Consider the following 20,457-nt stretch of genomic DNA (forward strand, 5'->3'; position numbering starts at 1 on the left):
TGCATAACATATCGTGGCTCGTGGTGCTGTCAACCTTGGACCACCTGAGATCCATTATTGACGTAACTTTGTAAGATCCCCTCGAATTTTCGTTCGTCGCGTTAGGAATTTAGTTGATTGTTCCAGTAAAGTAATTATTCTTCTCCTGGTAATAAGGATTGGCCTGCACATTACGTCTATGGAAGTTCAAACCAGCAACACACAACACCAAATATGTTCGGCATGATATACACAGTGTACAAAACCACAAACCCTAGACTGTACGCGACAATTTACCTTCTACAATAATTGACTACACACGAAAGAACGAATAAATGCGTTCGGATAAAGATGGAAAAGAACGTGTAAAAAGAGTAGAAAACACAAGGAAGCTTAGAAAACGTGCGCTTAAATGAGACGTGGTCAAAAAGCACCACAACGGGGTGTCGAATTCCGTTGCAACAAATTAGTGTACGTTGATTAGTTGCCAGACAAAACTAGTGTTTTATGTCCTAATTAGGAGGACTTTTCAAAGTGTTATATAGCACAGGCTGCACACAGGGATCAAAAATGCTCTGCGTTCTATTGGGACATTCATGTTTTGTTGATAGGTGAAAAAAGTAAACGCCGCAATGGTATGGCGTTACGCTTGTATCTTATATGTACAATAAAGAGGTGAGCTTTTACGTGGTAAAATATCTTCATTGAAAGTTGCATGAAGGTATATTGGTAAATTAAAGTTTAGCCTAAGTAGTGCTGTAGATTTTGTTGTAGATTACAAAATTGTAAAAGCTTGTGACACCAATTTTGTTTGGTTACTATAGCAACAGCCAACATGGCAATATGGAATTTGCAAACTATAAATCTGAATGTTAAGGCACATATTAAACATTCTACGCTTTCTTTCATCACGTAAAAAATAAAACGAAAAAAGGAAAATGGTGTCAAGTAAAAGAAGTATCTCAAATAATTAAAATGGAACTCGAATTTTTTTGAAATTTTGGAGGATTTTAAGTTTAAGCGCTAAGTATCAGCAAAATGCCTGCACACAAGCTTACAGAATATGTCCAAAGTTGTTCGTAACAGAAGTTGTTGGGTTCACAAGTTATACCAAAATTATTAACTAAATAAACAGTTCGTTGAAAAGTGGACAGATCAGCCTGATAGATAGGTTTTTGTTTTACCAACTATTGAAGCAAGAAATCCACTATTATAGATTCTTTACGCGCGACAGGTTAGCTTCTGAACAGCTTAACGTGCACAACTAGCGAGCACGGGCAGAACCCAACGTAAATTAAACACAGTACAACTATGTGCCAAATAAATCTGATGAAGAAAAGTTCCGGGTCGCGTCAGGCAAAAAAATCCCGGGGCTAAATATAAATCAGGGGCGGCAAAACGCCATTAAACAAAAGACAGCCTTAAAAATAAAGATAAAAAGGTTTTCAAAGAGTTAGTTCTAGAAAAACAAAAATAAGTAAACGCAAAACTGCGATATTTTCTAAACTTACGGTTACAATTAGCGTTTGTTGCCAAGCATTAGGGTTTGCTAAGGATTCATTTAAAACATGCTTATAATTTATATATAGTTACTGCACCGTTTTAGTTTAGCGGCGAGAAAAAACCTTGTTACATTGCAAACGAGTGAAATACACGATAAAAGGTGCAAATCGGCCAGCGGTAGTAAAAGTGATATATGTATACATTCAAGTCCTTTCGGCGGCGAGTGTTCAAGGACGTATGACGCGTGTGCCAGTTAACGGTTGAAAGGGATAAAGTGAGGAAGGCCGCGGTTTGCTTGGCGCCTCCATTTCCTAGGTTAAGTTCAGGTGCTTCTTCTTTTTCACACACAGGTCGTCCAATTTCCGCCACAGGTCGTCGCGTTCTTTCTCCTTCTTCTGTTCTCTGGGAATGACAGCGTCGATTAACTTTGGGGTTATATCTACTTATTTATGATACAAACATTTCACAAAGGCAGTCGAACAAAGTCCAATGAAGTTTATATCTATAAGTTGATGACTATACAATTCAAAACTTGGAATTTATTTAGTTCAATATGCAGTTGTCAACCCATTTTTGAGAAACCATAAGTTACTATTGCAACTTACTTTTGCCTCTCGGACTTGTATGACGCCGTGAGACTGTCGAAGAGCTCACTGTTGATTTCCATAAAGGTCTTCAACACGTTGTAAACAAGTGCCACGATGGTTCTGGATAAAACAAAGCGGCTTGCAAATGCTTGGTTGATAAACCGGTGGATAAATAGTACTAAAATGGCGATAGTTAGTTAAGAATAATTCAGGTACGCAGTGTTGTTTTCAGTTGCAAAAAGACAAATGGGTAAAAACGCCTGTTGTCAACCATTAGTGTATTAAGTTTGGTTCAACACGCATGTATATAATATTTTGTCATTAACGCGAAGCTAAAGCAATTCTAAACCTGAAATTGTCAAATACCAGGAGTGGGTCCAACAGGCCTTCCCAAACTTTCTGCAAGCCTTTCAATTTATTACAACTTTTTTGTGGCGCTTTAGGTTAATGGTGAAAACGGGACATTTCTGATTGTTTGCTTATGCAATATTATTGAACTGTGTATCCAATGACGGTTTTATTTGAAAAGCACCTTTCCAAGCAGCCTTTTAAACTGTGCAAATGAGTTTAATGTATTGCTCAAGCTAGCGTGTCAGACAGCATTTAAGGTCAGTATGATGGAGCTGTCCCACAGTACCCGCCTACGCCGTAGTAAAACCAAATCAGTCGCGCATTTGGATATTTGCACAGCGGTCGCTTGGGCGTACGTGGTTATCTCAAACAAAACAGCTTGTAGCAATATGGCTTACGCTTCTCTCTGAGATAGAGCAATTCAGATTCCAAAGTTAACCCCCTTATCGCACGCTGGAAACACTACAAAATGAAAGCTAAATGACGCGAAAATAGTTTCAGCTAACTTGAAGGAATACAACACGGTTTGCGTTGGTAAAATTTATGTTATTGTTTGGCATTAACTGGCGGCTCTTTTCAGACCGACTCATCAGCCCGAATTGTAGAAAGTACGTTGTCTGTGTGTTCAATGGTAGTGATTGAATAAAATTAATCAATATCAATACACTTAGCAAAAAAATGCAATAATGCAAACCAAAAAAAGACTGTATATGACAACAATAATAGCGTTAACTACATAGTTTGGTAAGTCGCATACAGCCCAAGTGTAATACATTAAAGGGGAAAATATTTTAAGGCGCTTTATTTAGTCTGGAAAGTTTCTCCTAAAATAGGCAAAACATCACGCGAAAATTATTTGCATTTAGATCAGTGGTTTTCAACCTGGGGGTCACACTCAATAAAACTCTACTTAATTTAAATTCTTTGTAGCAACTTTGTTTGTCTCTTATACAACAAGTTTTGTTCAAGTTTCGTTTACGATATTGCGGGAGGTATCTTTTTTCCATTGTTACGTCACCAGGGCCGCAAATGGCGCAATACATTTTTCTTCTTTAGGGTAAAAAAGTGGTTATGATGAAAATAAACCTTCGGATTAGACGCGTCATACTTTCCGTTCGTAATATCGGATATTGCTATAAAATGACAAGAATGGAAATTTTTATAGCCGCTATATACTCTTTCATATTATAAATTTATTATGTTTAAATTAATAATATCGTTAAATTTTGTGCTACTACACAGCCGTAAAAGCTCATCTGCCTGGCATACAACAACAAAAAATGTCTACTTTTTACCAGTTTAAGAAGTAAAATTTCCACATACAGTGAAAGTTTTTTTTAACATTAAGCCGCCAACAAAAGCTTTTTTTTAAGTATATGCACGGTCGCACAAGTCATTATCAACAGCCACAGCCGCAGATTGTGTACCGCTGCTCTACTTCATTTGTAAATTTATAGTTGTCCAAGTTTGACCCAGTCTACCAACTTAAAAACAGAGTGCAATTGATCAAATTTAGAATTCCATATAAGTAAGCAAGGAAGCCTGGCCACGAATCTTTTATAATTTTTGTAATTAAATGAAATTTGAACACTGACATATTGACCTTGTTTGTTTCATATAATTTCTAAATTACGCGTGGCCTTTGGGCGTCGCTATAAACGCTAAAGTTTCTAAACCTATGCAGAAATAAAATAATTTCGACATCGCTTCGCATCTGGCACCTTGCGCTCTTGACGCCAAATCAACAAACACACAGGCCAAATTACACATATTTGAGTGGCTGTTAACCGATCGATATGCAAGTTGTGCAGAAAATGGTTAGGAATAGCAGACCTGTTGGTAGCAGCGACCCGTTAAAACATAATCTTTAAATAGTCGGTATAAAAATATTATATGAAAGGCGACAAATGTATATATTTTATGGGCTGTTTCGTTTCAGGTAAACCATAAGGAAATCCGCGTTAAAGTTGTTCAGAAAATCGGCGCCAATTTAGGCACTCGAAAGAAATATGATCGCCCGATTTTAGGCAGGTCGTGCGGTTGCGGCGGTTCTGCCATCCGGCGTTTAAGAAACGTAGCGAGGGCGCGGCAAGCTCGTTGTTTGCCAGTTAGCGGGCGCGCACGTACACGTATATGCTGGGTTTATAGTGAAAAACATAAAGTTGAGACAGGGCGTCTGAAGACCGCAACTAAGGCGGCAAGTTACGACTGTTTGCCGAGCGTCCACGGCAGGACCGATTGAAGGCACGCAACGTCACCTGATTGCGTCAGCGGGCGCCGAGGGGGTCGAAATTATGAGGCCAGTTTATATAGGGGCAAGTATTAAAACATTTGTCTGTATTTTTGCAACAAGTATAGGGCTAGTTTCAAGACCGACACGACGTACCAAGCGGAATAATGGGGGATATACCATTGCTGTTTTCAAAAAATTAGATTGTATTCGCGCTATACTTTAACCTGATACTTTTTCGACGAAACAAAGCCATGGTAAATAAGACTATATATGCAACGCTTGATTTTAAATCACATATGCAACGCTTGATTTTAAATCAACTTTATTTCAAACTTCGAAAAAACAAAATCGAAAATAAAAAAATTTGCGTGTTTGGTTGTCGATTGTGAGTTTCTTCCTAGTTATTTTACTGATTCGCTCTTGCGGTATAGTAGGTTAGTATTTTAATGTTGGTAACTCGATCACAAAATAAATAAATTTTGCAATGCAGATGTGCGCCGTCACTCGTTTTTTTTTCATTTATTTATTAAATCGTTTAGCTTGCTTTTTTATGCTATAGGCATGCAAGGCTTTTTCCTTAATCCTTAGTTATGTTTGTAATTTAGGAATCCTTACTGGTTCCAATGCTCTTTCGATATCTGGTACAAGCTTGGAAACATGAGCGGAAGAATGGCCGCAGAGTTCTCTTCAATCAGGTTTAAGATGTACTCGTTGTTCCAAAAGTAGAGGGCTCTTTCCGCCACCTAAAAACACATGGAATATCTGAAGAAGGATACTACTACAAAACATCGGACTGGTGACCACAAAGGGTGACCTAGGATCAGTAAGATTACAACAGTTATTACGCGGTTAATCTTGCAACGGCTTAGAAGGCTTACTTCAAAGAACATCACAACATTGATATAATAGATCACGAGCAGTTTAATACTACAAAAAGTACAAATGATCCACATTACTCGATAACATTAACGCAAACAAGCCGGTATTAATTCGTATGCCGAACAAAATAGACATATACTTTGTATTGATAGCTTTATTTTTTATTGGACCCACAAATGCTAGTGGTCCAATTTGCCGCGACTGCGCAGCTTGTTTCAGTATCGAGGCACGAACCTGGAAGTGCGGACTAGCAACACATTTGGCGAGCTGCTGAAAGATCTCGGTGTGGACTAAGGTGAACTGGCTGGGATCGATCACGTCCAGAAGTTCCTCAAGCTCACCTAGGAACATCACTTCTTTGGAACTGCATGTCTGTGGCCAGTACTTGAGGATTCCTTGCAGAACCTTTGCGGGACAAATCACATATACGGCTTTCAAAATAGGAAGTGGAGCCTTTGGTGGCTTATTTACCTCGTGTGGCATTTTATAGTACCCTGCTAGTATTTACTTTGTCTACACCACAACATGATTATTTGTTTCAGTTGTACTCTATTGTCGAGTTTTTCAATAAAATTTGAGGTCTAGCAACGCAAAAATAAAAAAACATGTTGTACACCTTTATAGCCAAAATTTAAAGAGTTTTTGGTACTTTGCAACGTGAGTATTGTTTCATAATTTAGTATACAAAATGCTCTTTTTAACTCAAAAGAATGCAGTATAAATAATTAACTAATAGAAGTACAACGCACATTTGACGAAGTGTTGTCTGTCTGTCAACATTTCCTGTGGCACTTTTGGTTTCGCATGTCATGTTTGACGTTTAACCCACTGTCCTGTTTCGTTATCACAGTTGTATTGATATGTTTACTTCGATTAGGTAATTTTTAAGACAAAAACGGTGTACATAAATAAAGGTATGTAACCAAAAAACCGTACATAGAACAACTCACGTATGAACCGACTGTAACATTACAAATCTTTATCAATATCATGCTGCTTAAAATGATAAAAAAACACGCTAGGATCACAATGTAAATGTGCTCGGTTACTGTGTACGCGTCTGATGCGAGTTTTGCTACGAACCTGAAAGGAATCATATAACGTGTGACATGTTGAAATTAGACAACCTTGCCCAACCATTGGTGTGCCGCAACTAAGATCGTACAAAAGATCGTACAAAACCCTTTACCATACAGGTGACAACGTTTTTATGTTAAACAGACGGTTTGGATGAACATAACGTTACACAAAACTACTGTAATGCCATTGTGGACTGATTGGACGACTCTCGATAGCAGCCTCTTTGCCATCGCAAACCGCTGGTTCAAAGTCACTTAACCAATTGCGATTGCGATCAAATAGCACATCGAGAGATGCACTAGCGATAGGGAAGCCATTGTGGGCTCACGCGCTGTACCACGAATGCGTACCCGGTGCATTGTGATTCGCGGATAACAAAACAGAGAGAAGATATTAAACGCGTCGCGTTTCACTTACCACCCGAGTGAGCGAAGAATCCTTTTCGATAAACTGGACCACGCAGTAGGCCAGCTAGAAATAAAGTTTAGTTAAATACGACAATAACAAAGTTTAGTATTAATTATTTAAAGTACAAGAAAAACTAACAACTATGAAAACTCAATATATAAAAAAACATGTACGAATGACTTTTCATCTCACATTATAATGGTTTAGCGAAATTTAAAATACATATTCCAAAAAAAAATGTTGTACTTTCCTAAATGACTTCTTTTAATTTGTTGAATGCACTTTATTTCAAAGGTACTTAATTTAAGTCAACAATATTAGTCATATAGATAAAATAACCACTTTCTATAATCCAAGCTCTATGTATTGCTTGAGCAACATGGCAAAGAACTGGGCAGTACACCACTGATTGGTTTACTTCAATAAATTTCACCTGAGCATGAAACATTGATAGTGCTCTAGTCTTGTGAAGTGGCAGCAGCACTTTTGTCAGAAACTGGCGATGCTCACTTTTCAATGGTAAAGCGAATCCATTGATAATGCTGCAAATAAAGAACAACTCGGATTTAATCATAAACTGTATTTTGTTTTATTTAAAAAAAATATTTTTAAATAGATTGTAAGATAAAATGACTTTAACTGGTCTAACAAAGTAAGTGCACAATTTCTTGTACAATATGTAACTTTACCTTCCAAGAATTTCAAGCAGCTCAGGAATTCCAGCAAACTGCTCACTCTCATAAATGAATCTGAAAAACAACAATTAATATCAAATGTTAACCTAGATTAGAAAAAAACCTCTTCAGTAGGGTATACAAAGAAAATAAATGTTGGCTTATAAGCATCTTACTGATACCCACGTCAAAAATATGTTGTTAATGTTGCGACGAATGAATGCTCTTAGGCCAAGAAACTTTCCATAAATTCGATGAAGAACAGTTTTAAGGAAATCCCTCTCTCGTGGATCTTCACTTGCAAAAAGTTCCAAAAGCTGAAAATTGCATTGTATCTGTAAAAATCCTTATATCTCTCTCTCCTTCCCAGACCCTTTTTGCCAAAGATTTTTTGTATGAAATGCTTGCCCCAGAGCCAGCCAATGGCATTTTTTGGCCTGCAATATTTTGGCTCAGTGAATTTAAAATGTAAAATAGCCTTTTGGGCAGAAAAAATAATGAATTTTGGTGTAGAATTTCCACAAAATAAAACTCTGGGTGTATGCTTGGCAGCTACTAATTGTGTGTATATACAATCATAATATCTTTATTTTTTTTAGACTTTATTTTGAGTTTGCATCAAAATATAGATTGATGGTTTGTTCATTTCCAACATTTGTTGTCAATCAGATCTAGTTATTCAGAGCATTTCCATCAGTATACAATATGGCGTAGAAACATATAAAAAAGTTATTAGTTATGGCTTGTGCCTACAAAACAAAAATAAAGAAAGTGAATGCCCTTTCTAAATAAATTCAGAAAATGGCAATTCTTAAATTGATGTACTAACAAGTAATGTCTTATAATTCCCAACTTAAATCAATAAAACATAATCTACACATAAAACCTGTTTGATTGCAACACAAGCATGCATTAATAGAGGTACATAAGAAGTTCATCTAAAGCGGTTTGAATTGATTGTCATTTCCTTGACATGATGTTAGATTAGTTTTAGTTCGTCTGTACTTAACTAAACTTGTTCGTTCTAAAATGGTAGTTTATTTAGCTAAATTAAATTGATTTTACTTACGCCTAAAACAAACTTTTGGTCGATATATTTCTTTGCAATTATCGGCCTGAAGTCAGAAGATTCCATGATCCGCAGGAAAAATTCATACACAAGCTAAAAAAACACATTAAATTTAAGAATCACAATAACAAATATTTAAACAGATTAAGTGCATTTTATGTGTAATTAGTTTGCCACTGGGCAAAAGTAAATTTTATAGAGTAGTAATGTACAGTGACAATACCTACATAATTTAAAGCTAAAAAACATTTAAAATATTATAAATAGATAGTTATAATTCTGATCTGGAAAGTTGTTTGGCCTAACATATCTCAGGCCTCCATTTAAGTTCTCTTACTTTTTTGACTTCTTCAAATGTCTACCTAAAAGGTTAGACTTTTTAAATCATTAGAATTTTGTTTCTGCTACAAGCTCTATGTTACCTAGCTAATATGACTCAGTATGACAGCGATGTCTATTGTTAAACATCATGATGATGTTTATGTTTTATTAGAAAAGTAAAAATTTTAATTCACTGTGGGTATTTAACTTCAACACAAAATCTTTAATAGCTAAGTACACTTAATATTATGAAGTATGAAGATGAAACTGCTTAAATATACCAAAAAACTAAATCTCTACAAAAACAATCAGTGGCTAATTAAAACATAACTTTATACTAAATTAAAAAATCTGTAAAGGAAGTAGAGAAATAAACAGTGTTTATATGGTTATGCTTTTCGTGCTTTAATTATTACATAAAAACTTCATTTTTGTCCTTATTTTTTTCCACAACAGACACATGTTAACATTCAAACCTAGAATCAAATGTGTCAGGTAAGTAAATTTAATACACAAACATGTAGACCAGGGGTTCTTAAACTGGGGTCCATGGACCCCTTGGGGGTCCGTGAACTAGTTTTAGGGGGTCCGTGGAGGCCAAATTGAAATATTAGTGTATATTTAAGAAGTAATTTTCTAAGAAAAGAGTTTAATTAAAAATGAAACGTTTTTGCACTGAATGTATTTAGACTCTGTTTTCCTTTCACATTTTGGTGACCAAAAACTGTAGATTTCTAAAGTCTGCTTGTATTGTGACGTCAATTTATGACGTCATTTTTGAAAAATTTTTGCTTACCGTGGTCCATGCGAAGCAAAAAAAATTTTTAGGGGTCCGTGGTGAAAAAAGTTCAAGAACCCCTGATGTAGACCAATATTGTGCTAGCAACCCTATTAGTAGAACCATTAGCAACACTATTTAATTTATTTATTATTCTGTTAGCATCTAACAGTTAGGCAAGCCTATAGAGTTGTAATGAACTTCAAAGGATGAGGTTAGCAGGTTAAAAAAAGTTAAATTGGGTGTCAAGTCAATGTAAAATGCAGTTGCAGTTTAAAATTGTCTGCAATTTTCACTAGGAAGACGTTAATTAACATAATGTATAAATTATTCTACTTGTAAATGGGGCCATGATGCTTCAAGAGTAGGGTCATCCTCTTCTGGGTCAAATTCAGCTCGTTCAGGTGGGGGAAGAGTGCGCAGAATGTTTTTTGATATCTATGTCAACAAAAGAAAGTGGCTTAAAATGGCTCTGACAAAGTAACCATAACCATCCATCATCATTTGCTGCACTCAGTGTCAAAGCCTGTGGTGGCCAAGTGCTAGCATATGTTTAGCAACAAAACCTTTTTAAAAAATAAAATAAATCGGACATCCTACCATCTCAATTATAAGAGGATAAACTGTCTCTGACAGGACACCATGAGTTGATGACACATAATCAATCAGTTCATTCAAGCAAGCTCGCTTTACTTCTTTTCCCTTAAATAAATTTTATTTGAACTTGTTAAAAAAAAATTTAGAGCAATTTAAATGTAAAATATTTATCTATTTTTATGTATGTAGTGTCTAACAAGAGTATTTATTAATATAAAGAGTCAAAGTTATAAGTTGTTAAGTGGTATAAAACAAAAAACGTTGAACCACCATAAATTAGATTAAGCAGTTACCTGTAAATCCTCTATGCTGTCCATGAAGTTGAAAATACAACAGCCCTGATGTAGCTTTTTGCAAAATAACTCTGCCTGATCTGCCGGTAACGCATCTGAAATTTAATCATTAAGAAAAATCTTTAAAATTAATAGATATTCATATAAGTATAGTTGATCATGATCACACGTTGTACATAAATTCTTTGATAACAGGGTTTGAGGTAGTTTTAAACAAATAAGATATATTGATATTTGTTGGTTGAGTTTCAAACATCCTGGAAAAATCAATCTTTTGCTTTCATTTAAGGGCAACTAATATGTCACACATCCAATAAAATGATTACTTGTGTGTTTAACAAAAACAGATGTTATATAATTGTACCGCATTTACAGTGCTAGGATACAGCTGACAAACCAAGCAATCGGTTACTCTAGATCAGCGGTTCTCAACCAGTGGGCCATGGCTCACATTTGAGGTGGGCCACAGACCAATTTAAAAAGATATATTCAGTTTCATTTGTGTCACTATATTTAATTTTACAGGAATAATGGCTTGGGGAGGAATTAAAAAGGAATGTAAATTTATTGTTCAGCCGCAAGTATCTTACTAATGCACGGTTGAATAAATAATATGTTTTGAAATATGTTCTGCTGTGCTTTGTTTTAAACCCATTTTACATTTTTTTTTTTTATAAAAATTTATTGGGCCACAGCATTTTTTTGCAACGCAAATGGGCCACGAAGGAAAAAAAATTGAGAACCACTGCTCTAGATGTTGTTCAGTAAACATATCTATATAATATTATGATATTTTTGATTGTTACCTTTAAGCTGAGGCAGTGGTTTTAGTTCAATTTTCTTTTCTCTGTTAAAATTAGAAGAACTTTGTGATCGTCTTTGAGACTGTGGTTTATGCACTGATCGGCGGTGAAAAGGTTCACTATTAGGATTATCCATGACCAGCGCCGAAACGCTAAGTTAAATTATTAAAACCAAATTTACACTATCATTCTAAAAAATAGGTTACAATTTTATATTATATTATTTAATCATAAGTATTTTTTTCATTTTCGCTGAGAATCTATGATAAGATTTTTTTAGTATAAATTTAGTTTCTATAGTTTATTATTTATTGAACATTAAACCACATTGTAAAAGTGCTGTACAATTTTTGTTCTTTAGACACATGCTGTCTACAAAAGCACTGCAAAGGCATGCAGATACTACTAAAAAGTGGGTAACGAGTATATATAGTTTAAAGTGTACATTGAAAATAATATTACTTCCTTGGAATATGCACATAATACCAACAAAAGCCAAGTGTGGCCGACTAGCTGCACTGTGGTCCACTTTATCTCATTCCTATACAAAAGACAGATATCTTTATAAACCCGCAACTTTCTTACATACAAACAAACTTATCTATGCCAGATCAAAGCAACTACCTTTAGTACTCATTTAAAAGGTTGACTGTCTGCCCAGATTTTTTTACTATGAATCAAGTAGAGATGGCCTGACTATAAAAAAGTGAAGTGAGCAGTAATTATTTTAGTATATTTAATAAATTGGTGAAACACAAAAACATAAATCAAAATTATTTCACAGATTTTGCTATAAATAAAAAACTAAATCTATGTTCATGTTCTAGAAATTGCTTATAATTCCTTGTAACCACAACCAGAAAGTTTTCATAATTTAAATAGTTTTAGGGTTATAAGTCAAATGTAGAAAAATTTTAACATTGATTATATATTGCAGTTGCGTTATCTAATGCTTCACTATTTTTTTTGCTATATAAACCAAGTTAAAGATAACTAAGCTTCAGCAACTCTTTTTGCAAACTCTATTTCTATTATTTTTATTGATGATTCCTTTTGTTTTTCTGCTCACTATTATAATTTTTTCAATCAAAATAAATATATTATAGTTTCAATTTAAATTTATGCCGAAATTAAGTATTTTATTTGATGTTAAATATAATAGCAACTTGATCCTAAATATACTCCATTATAGATGCAACCTTGATTATCAAAAGAAAAGTACAAATATATAATTAGGTTTAATTCCCAAAGTAAGCGCAAATGTAAAAAAATAACACAAAACTGAATTTATGAGTCATTTTCTCTGGACAATTAATTACCAGCGTTGTAAACAAGTCATATTGAAAAGACTCAGTCAAATCATTTGAAAAATGACTTGAGTCCAATTCATGTCACAGTCCAAGCCATCGGTTGCCAAACTTAAGTCATTATGAGAGCAAGTCATATCATTGACACAAAAATAAAGTGTTGAACTAATTAAATTAATAAAATCATCCTATTATGAGCAACAATTAAACTAAAAAATAACACAAACGCAATATACAACAATCATATTGCTAAGCTCGCAAAACTTGAGATACATTTTGTTGAAAATCGCCTAATTAAATCCCAAGATATTTGAGAAAATGACTTCTGCAGTTTCTTCATCTAGACCGTTACATTCAGAAATAACAAATTTTATACAATTAGATTTTACTGAAGGCTTGACGTTCTTAAAAGAATGACCTTGTGTTTTTTTGCTTCTAAGTATAAAAATATCTTCTTTATTTAAACTTCTTTTCCATGCATAATTTTCCAAACTTCTATAAGTTTAATTTGATTAGTTTTAACATTTTTAAACTAACTATATGAAACTAATTTAAAATACTGGTGCTGGTCTAGAATCCAACCACAGTTATTAAATCAACACATAATAATTGGATTGGGGTGCGAGTTAGTGCTCGAGTATAGTAATATTATATTCATTATTTAACAACTTGCATAACCCACCCTGACCCTACCTAACCCAAACGCTAACCCGCACCTTAACCCCAATAATGTGCGGTGTGGAAGGATTCTAGACGATCACCAAAATAATATGTTTACAGTGTTATACTTATAATGTGTAAAATAGTTTTGTACAATTTTTCCCTAACGAAAATACTTCTAAAACGAACAATAAACAACTATCAAAACATCCCCAACAGGACGCTAACCTTCACATTCTGTCAGTTGCTGTGTACACCCAACGAACGAACAATGCAGAATTTTGGCGCAGTATTTAGTAAATCTTAAAAAATGTATATTTTGGTAAGATGATATTCATAAATTATATAGACGGTTGCACAAAAGTTTGTTTTAACAATGATCACTAATTTAGGGACGTCTTCGGGAGTCGTGATAGTCCGTAGCCCCTAACCTTACATAAATATATTTTGTATCTATGTCAATAGGAAAGTAACGTTAATTGCTTGAGTGACTAAACTCATTCAACCGCGAAATGTCAAGCATTACAAATACAATCTGCTTAGTGCTTAACCTTAACCCAGGGGTGTCCAACCAATGATACTATAATAGGTATTATAGTATCATTGGTCCAACTCACACATGCCGGCGTGCCAATTGTTATCCTATAACTTCTTCCCGTGCCAAAGTTTACTAACTAATTCTTTCTAATAGTAAAAGCATTTTTTTACCAAATAATAAAAACGTGTAGTAGCAGTGCGCATTACTGTATCTAAGTGTCCGTCGGTGAGCTGACATTCGCTCCTTGTTTCTTTACACCAAACTTTATAATTATGTGAATGCTAGCCTTCATTACTGTATAATGTTATAGTATTAGAAGAAATTGTTAGTAGTCGTGATTGCCGCGATTGTTTTATATTGTGAATAAACAATGGCAATTCACTGTATAAAAAAATAACTATTTTTTGGCAATTGGCTGAATAACAAATTAGGTAATTTAGGGGGCTTGCGTGCCATTTTATATTAGGTTGCGTGCCACATTTGGCACGCTTGTTGGACACCCCTGCCTTAACCTAATAATAACAAAAACGTAATTAAACAAATGTCAACTATCGTGATTATTAAGTAAAACTAATAATTTATCAAAAGCATAACTTTTTGAAAGATACTTTTTTGGTCTCTGGCATAACGTAATATTGTTTTACTAAGTGGAAACTAAATCTCTGGCAGTGTATTAAATTAGGGGACCTGGTTCATTCTTCATGTAATGCACTTCAAATGTCGGAATATACCAAAAATATAGCCTCATCACCAAGTGGTTGTATCAGGATTAATATACTTACATACACCAGTGGTCCAGTGCTTAAACTTTTTATTATAGTGTACTGGCAGTGCAGAAACGACAGTTTGATCAGCAAACAGTAATAACATTACTTTCACACTTATCTGTATAACAAATTAATTAATGTCATACATTTAAAGAAAGAAAAGCTTTCTCAAAACCCCACATTTGACATCTTTTGACATAATATATCACCTGCCAGATGAATTTACAATAAATATGTCATATATACTGCAAAATGTTGGCATTAAATTTCTGAAAAACAATTGGCATGAATCTTTATGGCCACAATCTATGGAATGTAGTTTGGTCTTATACCATGACTAACATTCCCACATTACAGAGCCTGATGTTATAAATGTTGTGATTAATGTTTTGTCAATTACAGTTCCAAACATGGGCTACACTCTAGGAATTGATATTGGCACAAGCTCTGTAAAATGCTCTGTTGTATCACCAAAAGAAAAACAATTGGTAAGTAGATTCCTGTAGCAATAAAACTAAAAAGCTCAAGATTTAAATAACAAATGTGTTATGTGTTTTTTTTATATTTATTTTGTATGAGTTAAATTTATTTTTAATATGTACTTAAACAACTTTAATAAAATGTTTTGCATACCATTTTAAATAAAAAAATGTTTAGCAAACTTACTTGTCATTTTCAGAAAAGTTATGGTTTTATATGTTCAGTTGATAAAATTAAAACCTGTAAAGATTGTGTACAAACTTTACATCCAAGTATAATTTTACCAATCTAGTTTAAGTCTTGGCCCATAAGGTTTTAACTCCTATACTGCCTGCTAACCAGGCCTGCTCAGTTAAAAAACGAGTCCGACTTCAACCGAAAAACTTTTCTCAAGTCTAGTTCCTACTCTGGCCATATTTGCAGGCTTAGTCCAATCTTGTTTTTGACTTCATTTCTATGGCCTGTATTGCACTGATTTACGTAACTAAAATATGGTAGATATACATCAATTTACTTGTAGGGGTGTCATATATCTCATCCACTCATAATACTTGGTTGGAAAATATTTTAGCATATGGTATTCCTCCTACACACCGAACTCTGGGCACTGGTAGTTTTACTCGAGTTTGGAGTCCCAAGTCAAAACCAATTCCTGAGTCTGACTTGGACTCAGACCTCCTCTAAACTAAGATTCGTAGGTCAGCTCCACCAAAACACATTTCATATTTACCTAAAAACATGTGACTTACTATACTAATATTTTATACATTTTAGATAAGCAGTACAAAGTGTGACACTCTTGCAACAGTAAAAAACTTGACAGAAAATGGTCATGATGAGCAAGATGTGTCAAAAATCATTCAGTGCATTAAACAATGTCTTACCAATCTTAGCAAGGAAAATGGCAAAATCTCCAGTATTGGTAACCTAACATTATTTATATTATATGTATTAAAAAATAGACACAGTTAAAATGTTAATCAATTTTATTCATTTCAGAATGACATTTTGCAACACAGATAACTTAAATATTTTATTAGTTATATGTGGTCAAATGCATGGGGTCGTTTTATGGAACTCTACTACCTTGAAACCAACCCTAAAACCTGACGATGGTGTTTCCAACCTAATAACATGGCGAGATGCAAGGTGCGATGCAAACTTCCTCAATTCATTGCCAAAATCTACTCAGCTGACACAACTTAGTTCTGGTAAGTCAAATAGACACGTCTTATATTATTTGCTTGATTAATAAATATTTAATAACAAGGATTTGGATGTGCATCAATTCTTTGGCTGAAACAACACAGACCTGGATTTTTAGACCATTTTAACTCTGCCGGAACCATTGCAGACTATATTGTTGTTAAACTGACAATGTGCAAACCAATAATGTGCTATCAGAATGCTTTTAGCTGGGGATATTATAACCATGCAAGTTGCGATTGGGACATTTCTATGTAAGTTGTCTTCTGTGTTCCATTTTTTTATTTGTGGCTGTAGGTATTATTTTACACCATCCATCTGACATTATCGAGTTCATGAGACAAAGCAGGAAGATTAGTCCTTAAAGTACAATATCCAGTAGAAAATCAACCAAAAAAGTGGACACATTTTAATTGAAAACAACAAAAACAACTATTTGTGGCCCTCTGCTAAGTAGTTGGAGAAACATATTTATTTGTTGCTATTTGACTTTCTTACAGCATTGTAGGGCTTTGCATAGTTATATGAAACTGTCATACCTATGAACGATTTTTAGGATAAAAAAGGTAGACTTCCCCATGCATCTCCTACCCGGTGTGGTGCCTGATGGTACACAAGCTGGGACCCTCCACAACAACTGCTGTGGAATTCCTGCTGGGACACGCGTCAACGTAGCTTTGGGTGACATGCAATGCTCTGTGATGGCCTGTCAGCCAACCTCCAAAGAAATAGGTGCAGATATGATCTGTGAACTTTTTTTTAAATAATAGAAGTCGCTCTTCTGGTGTAAATGGAGTTATAAACCGACGTTTTGGCAGCAGATATTCGTTTACACCTGAAGAGCGATTTCTATTATTGATATGTTACCTGGTGAGCTCACTCTATTTTATTTTTTTTTAATATTTAGAATACATTTTTTTGAAATAAAATGTGTAGGATCTTAAATCATTTTTTTGCCTTTGATTGCAGTTTTAAATGTGAGCACATCGGCGCAAATATCAGCGGTGGTGGATCGCAAAAAAATGCAAAACACAAAACCAGGTATCCGCCGTTATATTTGTCCTAATTTTATTACCGTTTAAGACCGGTAATAGCTGGTAAACAAAGTATTTGTCCTATTATTTTAAGTAAGTCAAACTCTTTCTTGACTTGTACCAAATACTACCACACGACATTTTGCCGTAAAAGTTCATTTGTAGCAGTTAAAGTGCGTTATTGCACTGTTATCGGAGCACTATCCTGCAGTAATATACTATAAAATCAAATAAAACCTAGTATTTTTATCCTGCAGAAAACTCGCACACGCGTGCTTTAATGTTTCGTTTGTGTTTAAGATAGAGCAGCAGTTGACTTACGAGAAACTGCCGTGAGTCGCGTTCCCTACTTCGACGGTTGCGACCTTCTCACCTTTGCGTCGCTTAACGGAGGCCCCGTGCTCGGCGAATATGTTCGAATGCTAACTGAGTGGACTCGTCGGCTGGTCCCGGGAATCACCACCGATCAAGTGTACTTGAGCTTGATGGAATCTTCGCTGAAACGTAAATAACGATGCTGATTGTCATTTGGCATACCTTTTAGTTTCAAGTTGGTTTAAACCTAAATTGTCAGGAAATGTTAGACTGTGTTTTGTCTTGTTCATGTCTTGTTTTTAATCTTTTAAATGCTGACTGGTGCAAAAAACGTCTCGTTTTTAATCTTTTAAATGCTGAGTGGTGCAAAAAACGTAGTTTTTGCAAACTGGATAAGCAGAAATAGACAAACTTTCGAACGCAATACAAAACTGCATCACCAGCATGGCCGGCACAACGAAGGGCCTAACAAGACCTTTAAGTAAACTGTTCCGTTAGGACTTTACAACATTTATGGCCGAAATGAAACAGAAAAATAACAATATTTACAATATTTAATGTATAGTGTTGAAACTTGAAAGGGATAACAAGTTGCCACGAATAACATTTTTTTAAATATTAATTAGAGCCAAAATTATCTTTCCCATTATGAATTTGCGTGAGCTATAAATAAGAATAGCAACATTAATGGCATTTTACTTTGAAATAAACGCTTCGACTTTATTGCTCATCTCAATAAAGACATATTTTTGTCAGCTTGCAGTAAACTCAGGTTCGAGCCCGCCATGTTCGGCGAAAGGCACGACCCCGAAACGAGAGCTTCCTTACACAACATCGACTCGTCAAACTTCAACCCGCCCGAGATGGCCCGTGCAATTGCCGCTGGAGTTTTAAGTAACCTCCGAACGGTGTTTGAGGCCAGCGGACTCGACGAAGCCAAAGACATCCGCCACGTGTGGGCGTGCGGGGGCACATTCACAAAGAACCGGCTTTTTCGCGAAGAATTAACGCACAACGTTTTCTACGACAAAACCGTTTCGTTTGAACGGAAAAGTGACGCCGACTTTGGGGCTGCCTTATCCGTAATGTCAGAAACGTAACTCTTTGTAACCAAAGGGAGTTTACACCAGTATTCCACGAGTGCCTGGATGGTAATCTTACGAGCATCCGCTGTGTGTTCTAATCGAGTGGCGATGGGGTAATTGACTAAAGGAACTAATTTAACATAATTTAGCGCAATAGTTGTTTAATTTGTTTTGATACTTAACTCATGTTTTTAATACCAACTCAGTTTTACTATTGTAATTACTTTGGTTGTTGTTACTGCAGCAATATAAAACTTTTAACATTACATTGCCATAATTTAAAACACAAAATCATCAGGTTAATTGAAAAATGAAGGCTGTTCGCCTGTATGTTATGTCACGCCAGGCTAGCGAACTTGTGCAATCAAGCGCATAAGCACAATCACTGGTCGCGCCAAATCCGCACACTTGTGACAAGTGAAAACTCGTTGATGACGCAATTGCGGTTTTGTGCTTCCGGCTGAATGAATGGCTACAAAGTTTTCGGTGACGTTTTATTGGTCACTGTCCAAGGGTTGGCTTGCACCGCGATTAACTTTTAATAAGAGGAAAACGATCATTCGAAGCAATCGATTAGTTGTAATTTTGTTGCCAGTCGAATGACGTCTCGCTTTTTCTAGCCCACGAAACGCCAAAAATGATAAAAGTAACTAATTTAAAGTCAAGTTTATTGAGATCGGTTTTACTGTGCTTTTTTTCGTTAACCTATTTTGGGTTGGGTTTAGGGCTAAAAAAAAGTGTCTTTTACATACCTCGTTTAAGTACTCCCATAAAACTGTTATACGGACTTTAATTAGTCCCTTCACTTTGGAAACTTCCCTTTGTCTGCCAATATCAGCAGTTGATAACTAGCTTTTTTCTGTTTTATTTTCAAGTTATCTGCAACTGAATGGAATGCTTGAGAAAGTGTCCTCGATTATAGCCAAGGTCCAAGGTTCATGTCACCAAAATCAACTTTTCTGTTATTTGAGAAATATTTAGTTAAATTGACATATGGATTTGAAATTGATTTTTAATAAACATTTTATTACATTTGCTTTAATATGTCCATCATACAGTTTTCGTTTTTAACCGACTGTAAGGCTAATTATTTTACTCAATTTAAACACCTTATTGAATTGCTAATTAAAAGCGGCTTGTCGGTTTTGCTCTGCTATATATAATTCTCACTACAAAACCTTAGTACTTAATTTACGCAATTTTTATACATGGTGAAGTGTAAAGTGTAGCCTTTATATTAGTCCATTTGTAATTCAGATTAATTAAATTTGCTAAGTTATGTTTTAATGAAAACAATATTTGCAAATCGTAACAACGAATAAACGCACACGGAGCGCATTGCAATGTAATGTTAAGGATGCAGTGTCCGTTTTTTAATTGGTCAAATCTTCTTTCCGGCACAATGATTTTTAATTTTGTGTGCCACGGTACACTTGGTGCCTCGAATGTTCGTGTCTTGATACTTTTGTAATTTTGAAAATATGTTATTCGTATAACAAATAAACATACA

At 35.0% G+C, this 20,457-nt stretch overlaps 2 protein-coding genes across 5 annotated transcripts; one reads left to right on the top strand and one right to left on the bottom strand.

Moving 5' to 3' along the window:
- Window positions 1-209: 209 nt before the first annotated feature.
- Window positions 210-11,740, bottom strand: LOC146168395 (serine/threonine-protein phosphatase 2A 56 kDa regulatory subunit alpha isoform-like). Its single transcript, XM_083390214.1, has 13 exons — window positions 11,559-11,740; window positions 10,753-10,847; window positions 10,463-10,564; window positions 10,199-10,300; window positions 8,764-8,856; window positions 7,881-8,011; window positions 7,710-7,769; window positions 7,454-7,562; window positions 7,030-7,083; window positions 5,767-5,937; window positions 5,269-5,396; window positions 2,088-2,189; window positions 210-1,884 (listed from the first exon to the last, which is right to left on the bottom strand). The coding sequence occupies exons 1-13, from the start codon at window positions 11,689-11,691 to the stop codon at window positions 1,794-1,796; spliced, it is 1,371 nt and encodes a 456-aa protein (XP_083246340.1). The 5' UTR covers window positions 11,692-11,740; the 3' UTR covers window positions 210-1,793.
- Window positions 11,741-14,134: 2,394 nt separating this feature from the next.
- Window positions 14,135-20,457, top strand: LOC146168396 (sedoheptulokinase-like). Of its 4 annotated transcripts, none has more exons than XR_014494653.1 (9): window positions 14,135-15,315; window positions 16,082-16,229; window positions 16,348-16,518; window positions 16,578-16,767; window positions 17,070-17,245; window positions 17,483-17,554; window positions 17,848-18,051; window positions 18,619-19,060; window positions 19,823-20,457. XR_014494653.1 is itself a non-coding variant. In XM_083384077.1 (8 exons), exons 1-8 carry the CDS (start codon window positions 15,238-15,240, stop codon window positions 18,960-18,962), a joined length of 1,383 nt encoding a protein of 460 aa, XP_083240203.1. In that variant the 5' UTR covers window positions 14,135-15,237; the 3' UTR covers window positions 18,963-20,457. The 4 variants fall into 4 exon arrangements, 2 of the variants coding, with proteins under 2 accessions (XP_083240203.1, XP_083240219.1); XR_014494654.1 differs by having other exon boundaries at window positions 18,619-19,013; XM_083384077.1 differs by having other exon boundaries at window positions 18,619-20,457.

This window comes from Ascidiella aspersa, chromosome 1, assembly GCF_963924565.1.
Source record: "Ascidiella aspersa chromosome 1, kaAscAspe10.2, whole genome shotgun sequence".
Lineage (NCBI taxonomy): Eukaryota > Metazoa > Chordata > Ascidiacea > Phlebobranchia > Ascidiidae > Ascidiella > Ascidiella aspersa.

Coding starts and splice junctions, on each gene's coding strand:
- LOC146168395 (XM_083390214.1), bottom strand. CDS start 11,691: ATGGATAATCCTAATAGTGAACCTTTTCACCGCCGATCAGTGCATAAA. Junction 10,848..11,558: donor ACCACTGCCTCAGCTTAAAG/GTAACAATCAAA, acceptor ATTAAATTTCAG/ATGCGTTACCGGCAGATCAG. Junction 2,190..5,268: donor TCGAAAGAGCATTGGAACCA/GTAAGGATTCCT, acceptor TGTTTTATCCAG/AACCATCGTGGCACTTGTTT.
- LOC146168396 (XM_083384077.1), top strand. CDS start 15,238: ATGGGCTACACTCTAGGAATTGATATTGGCACAAGCTCTGTAAAATGC. Junction 16,768..17,069: donor TGCGATTGGGACATTTCTAT/GTAAGTTGTCTT, acceptor AACGATTTTTAG/GATAAAAAAGGTAGACTTCC. Junction 17,246..17,482: donor GCCAACCTCCAAAGAAATAG/GTGCAGATATGA, acceptor CTTTGATTGCAG/TTTTAAATGTGAGCACATCG.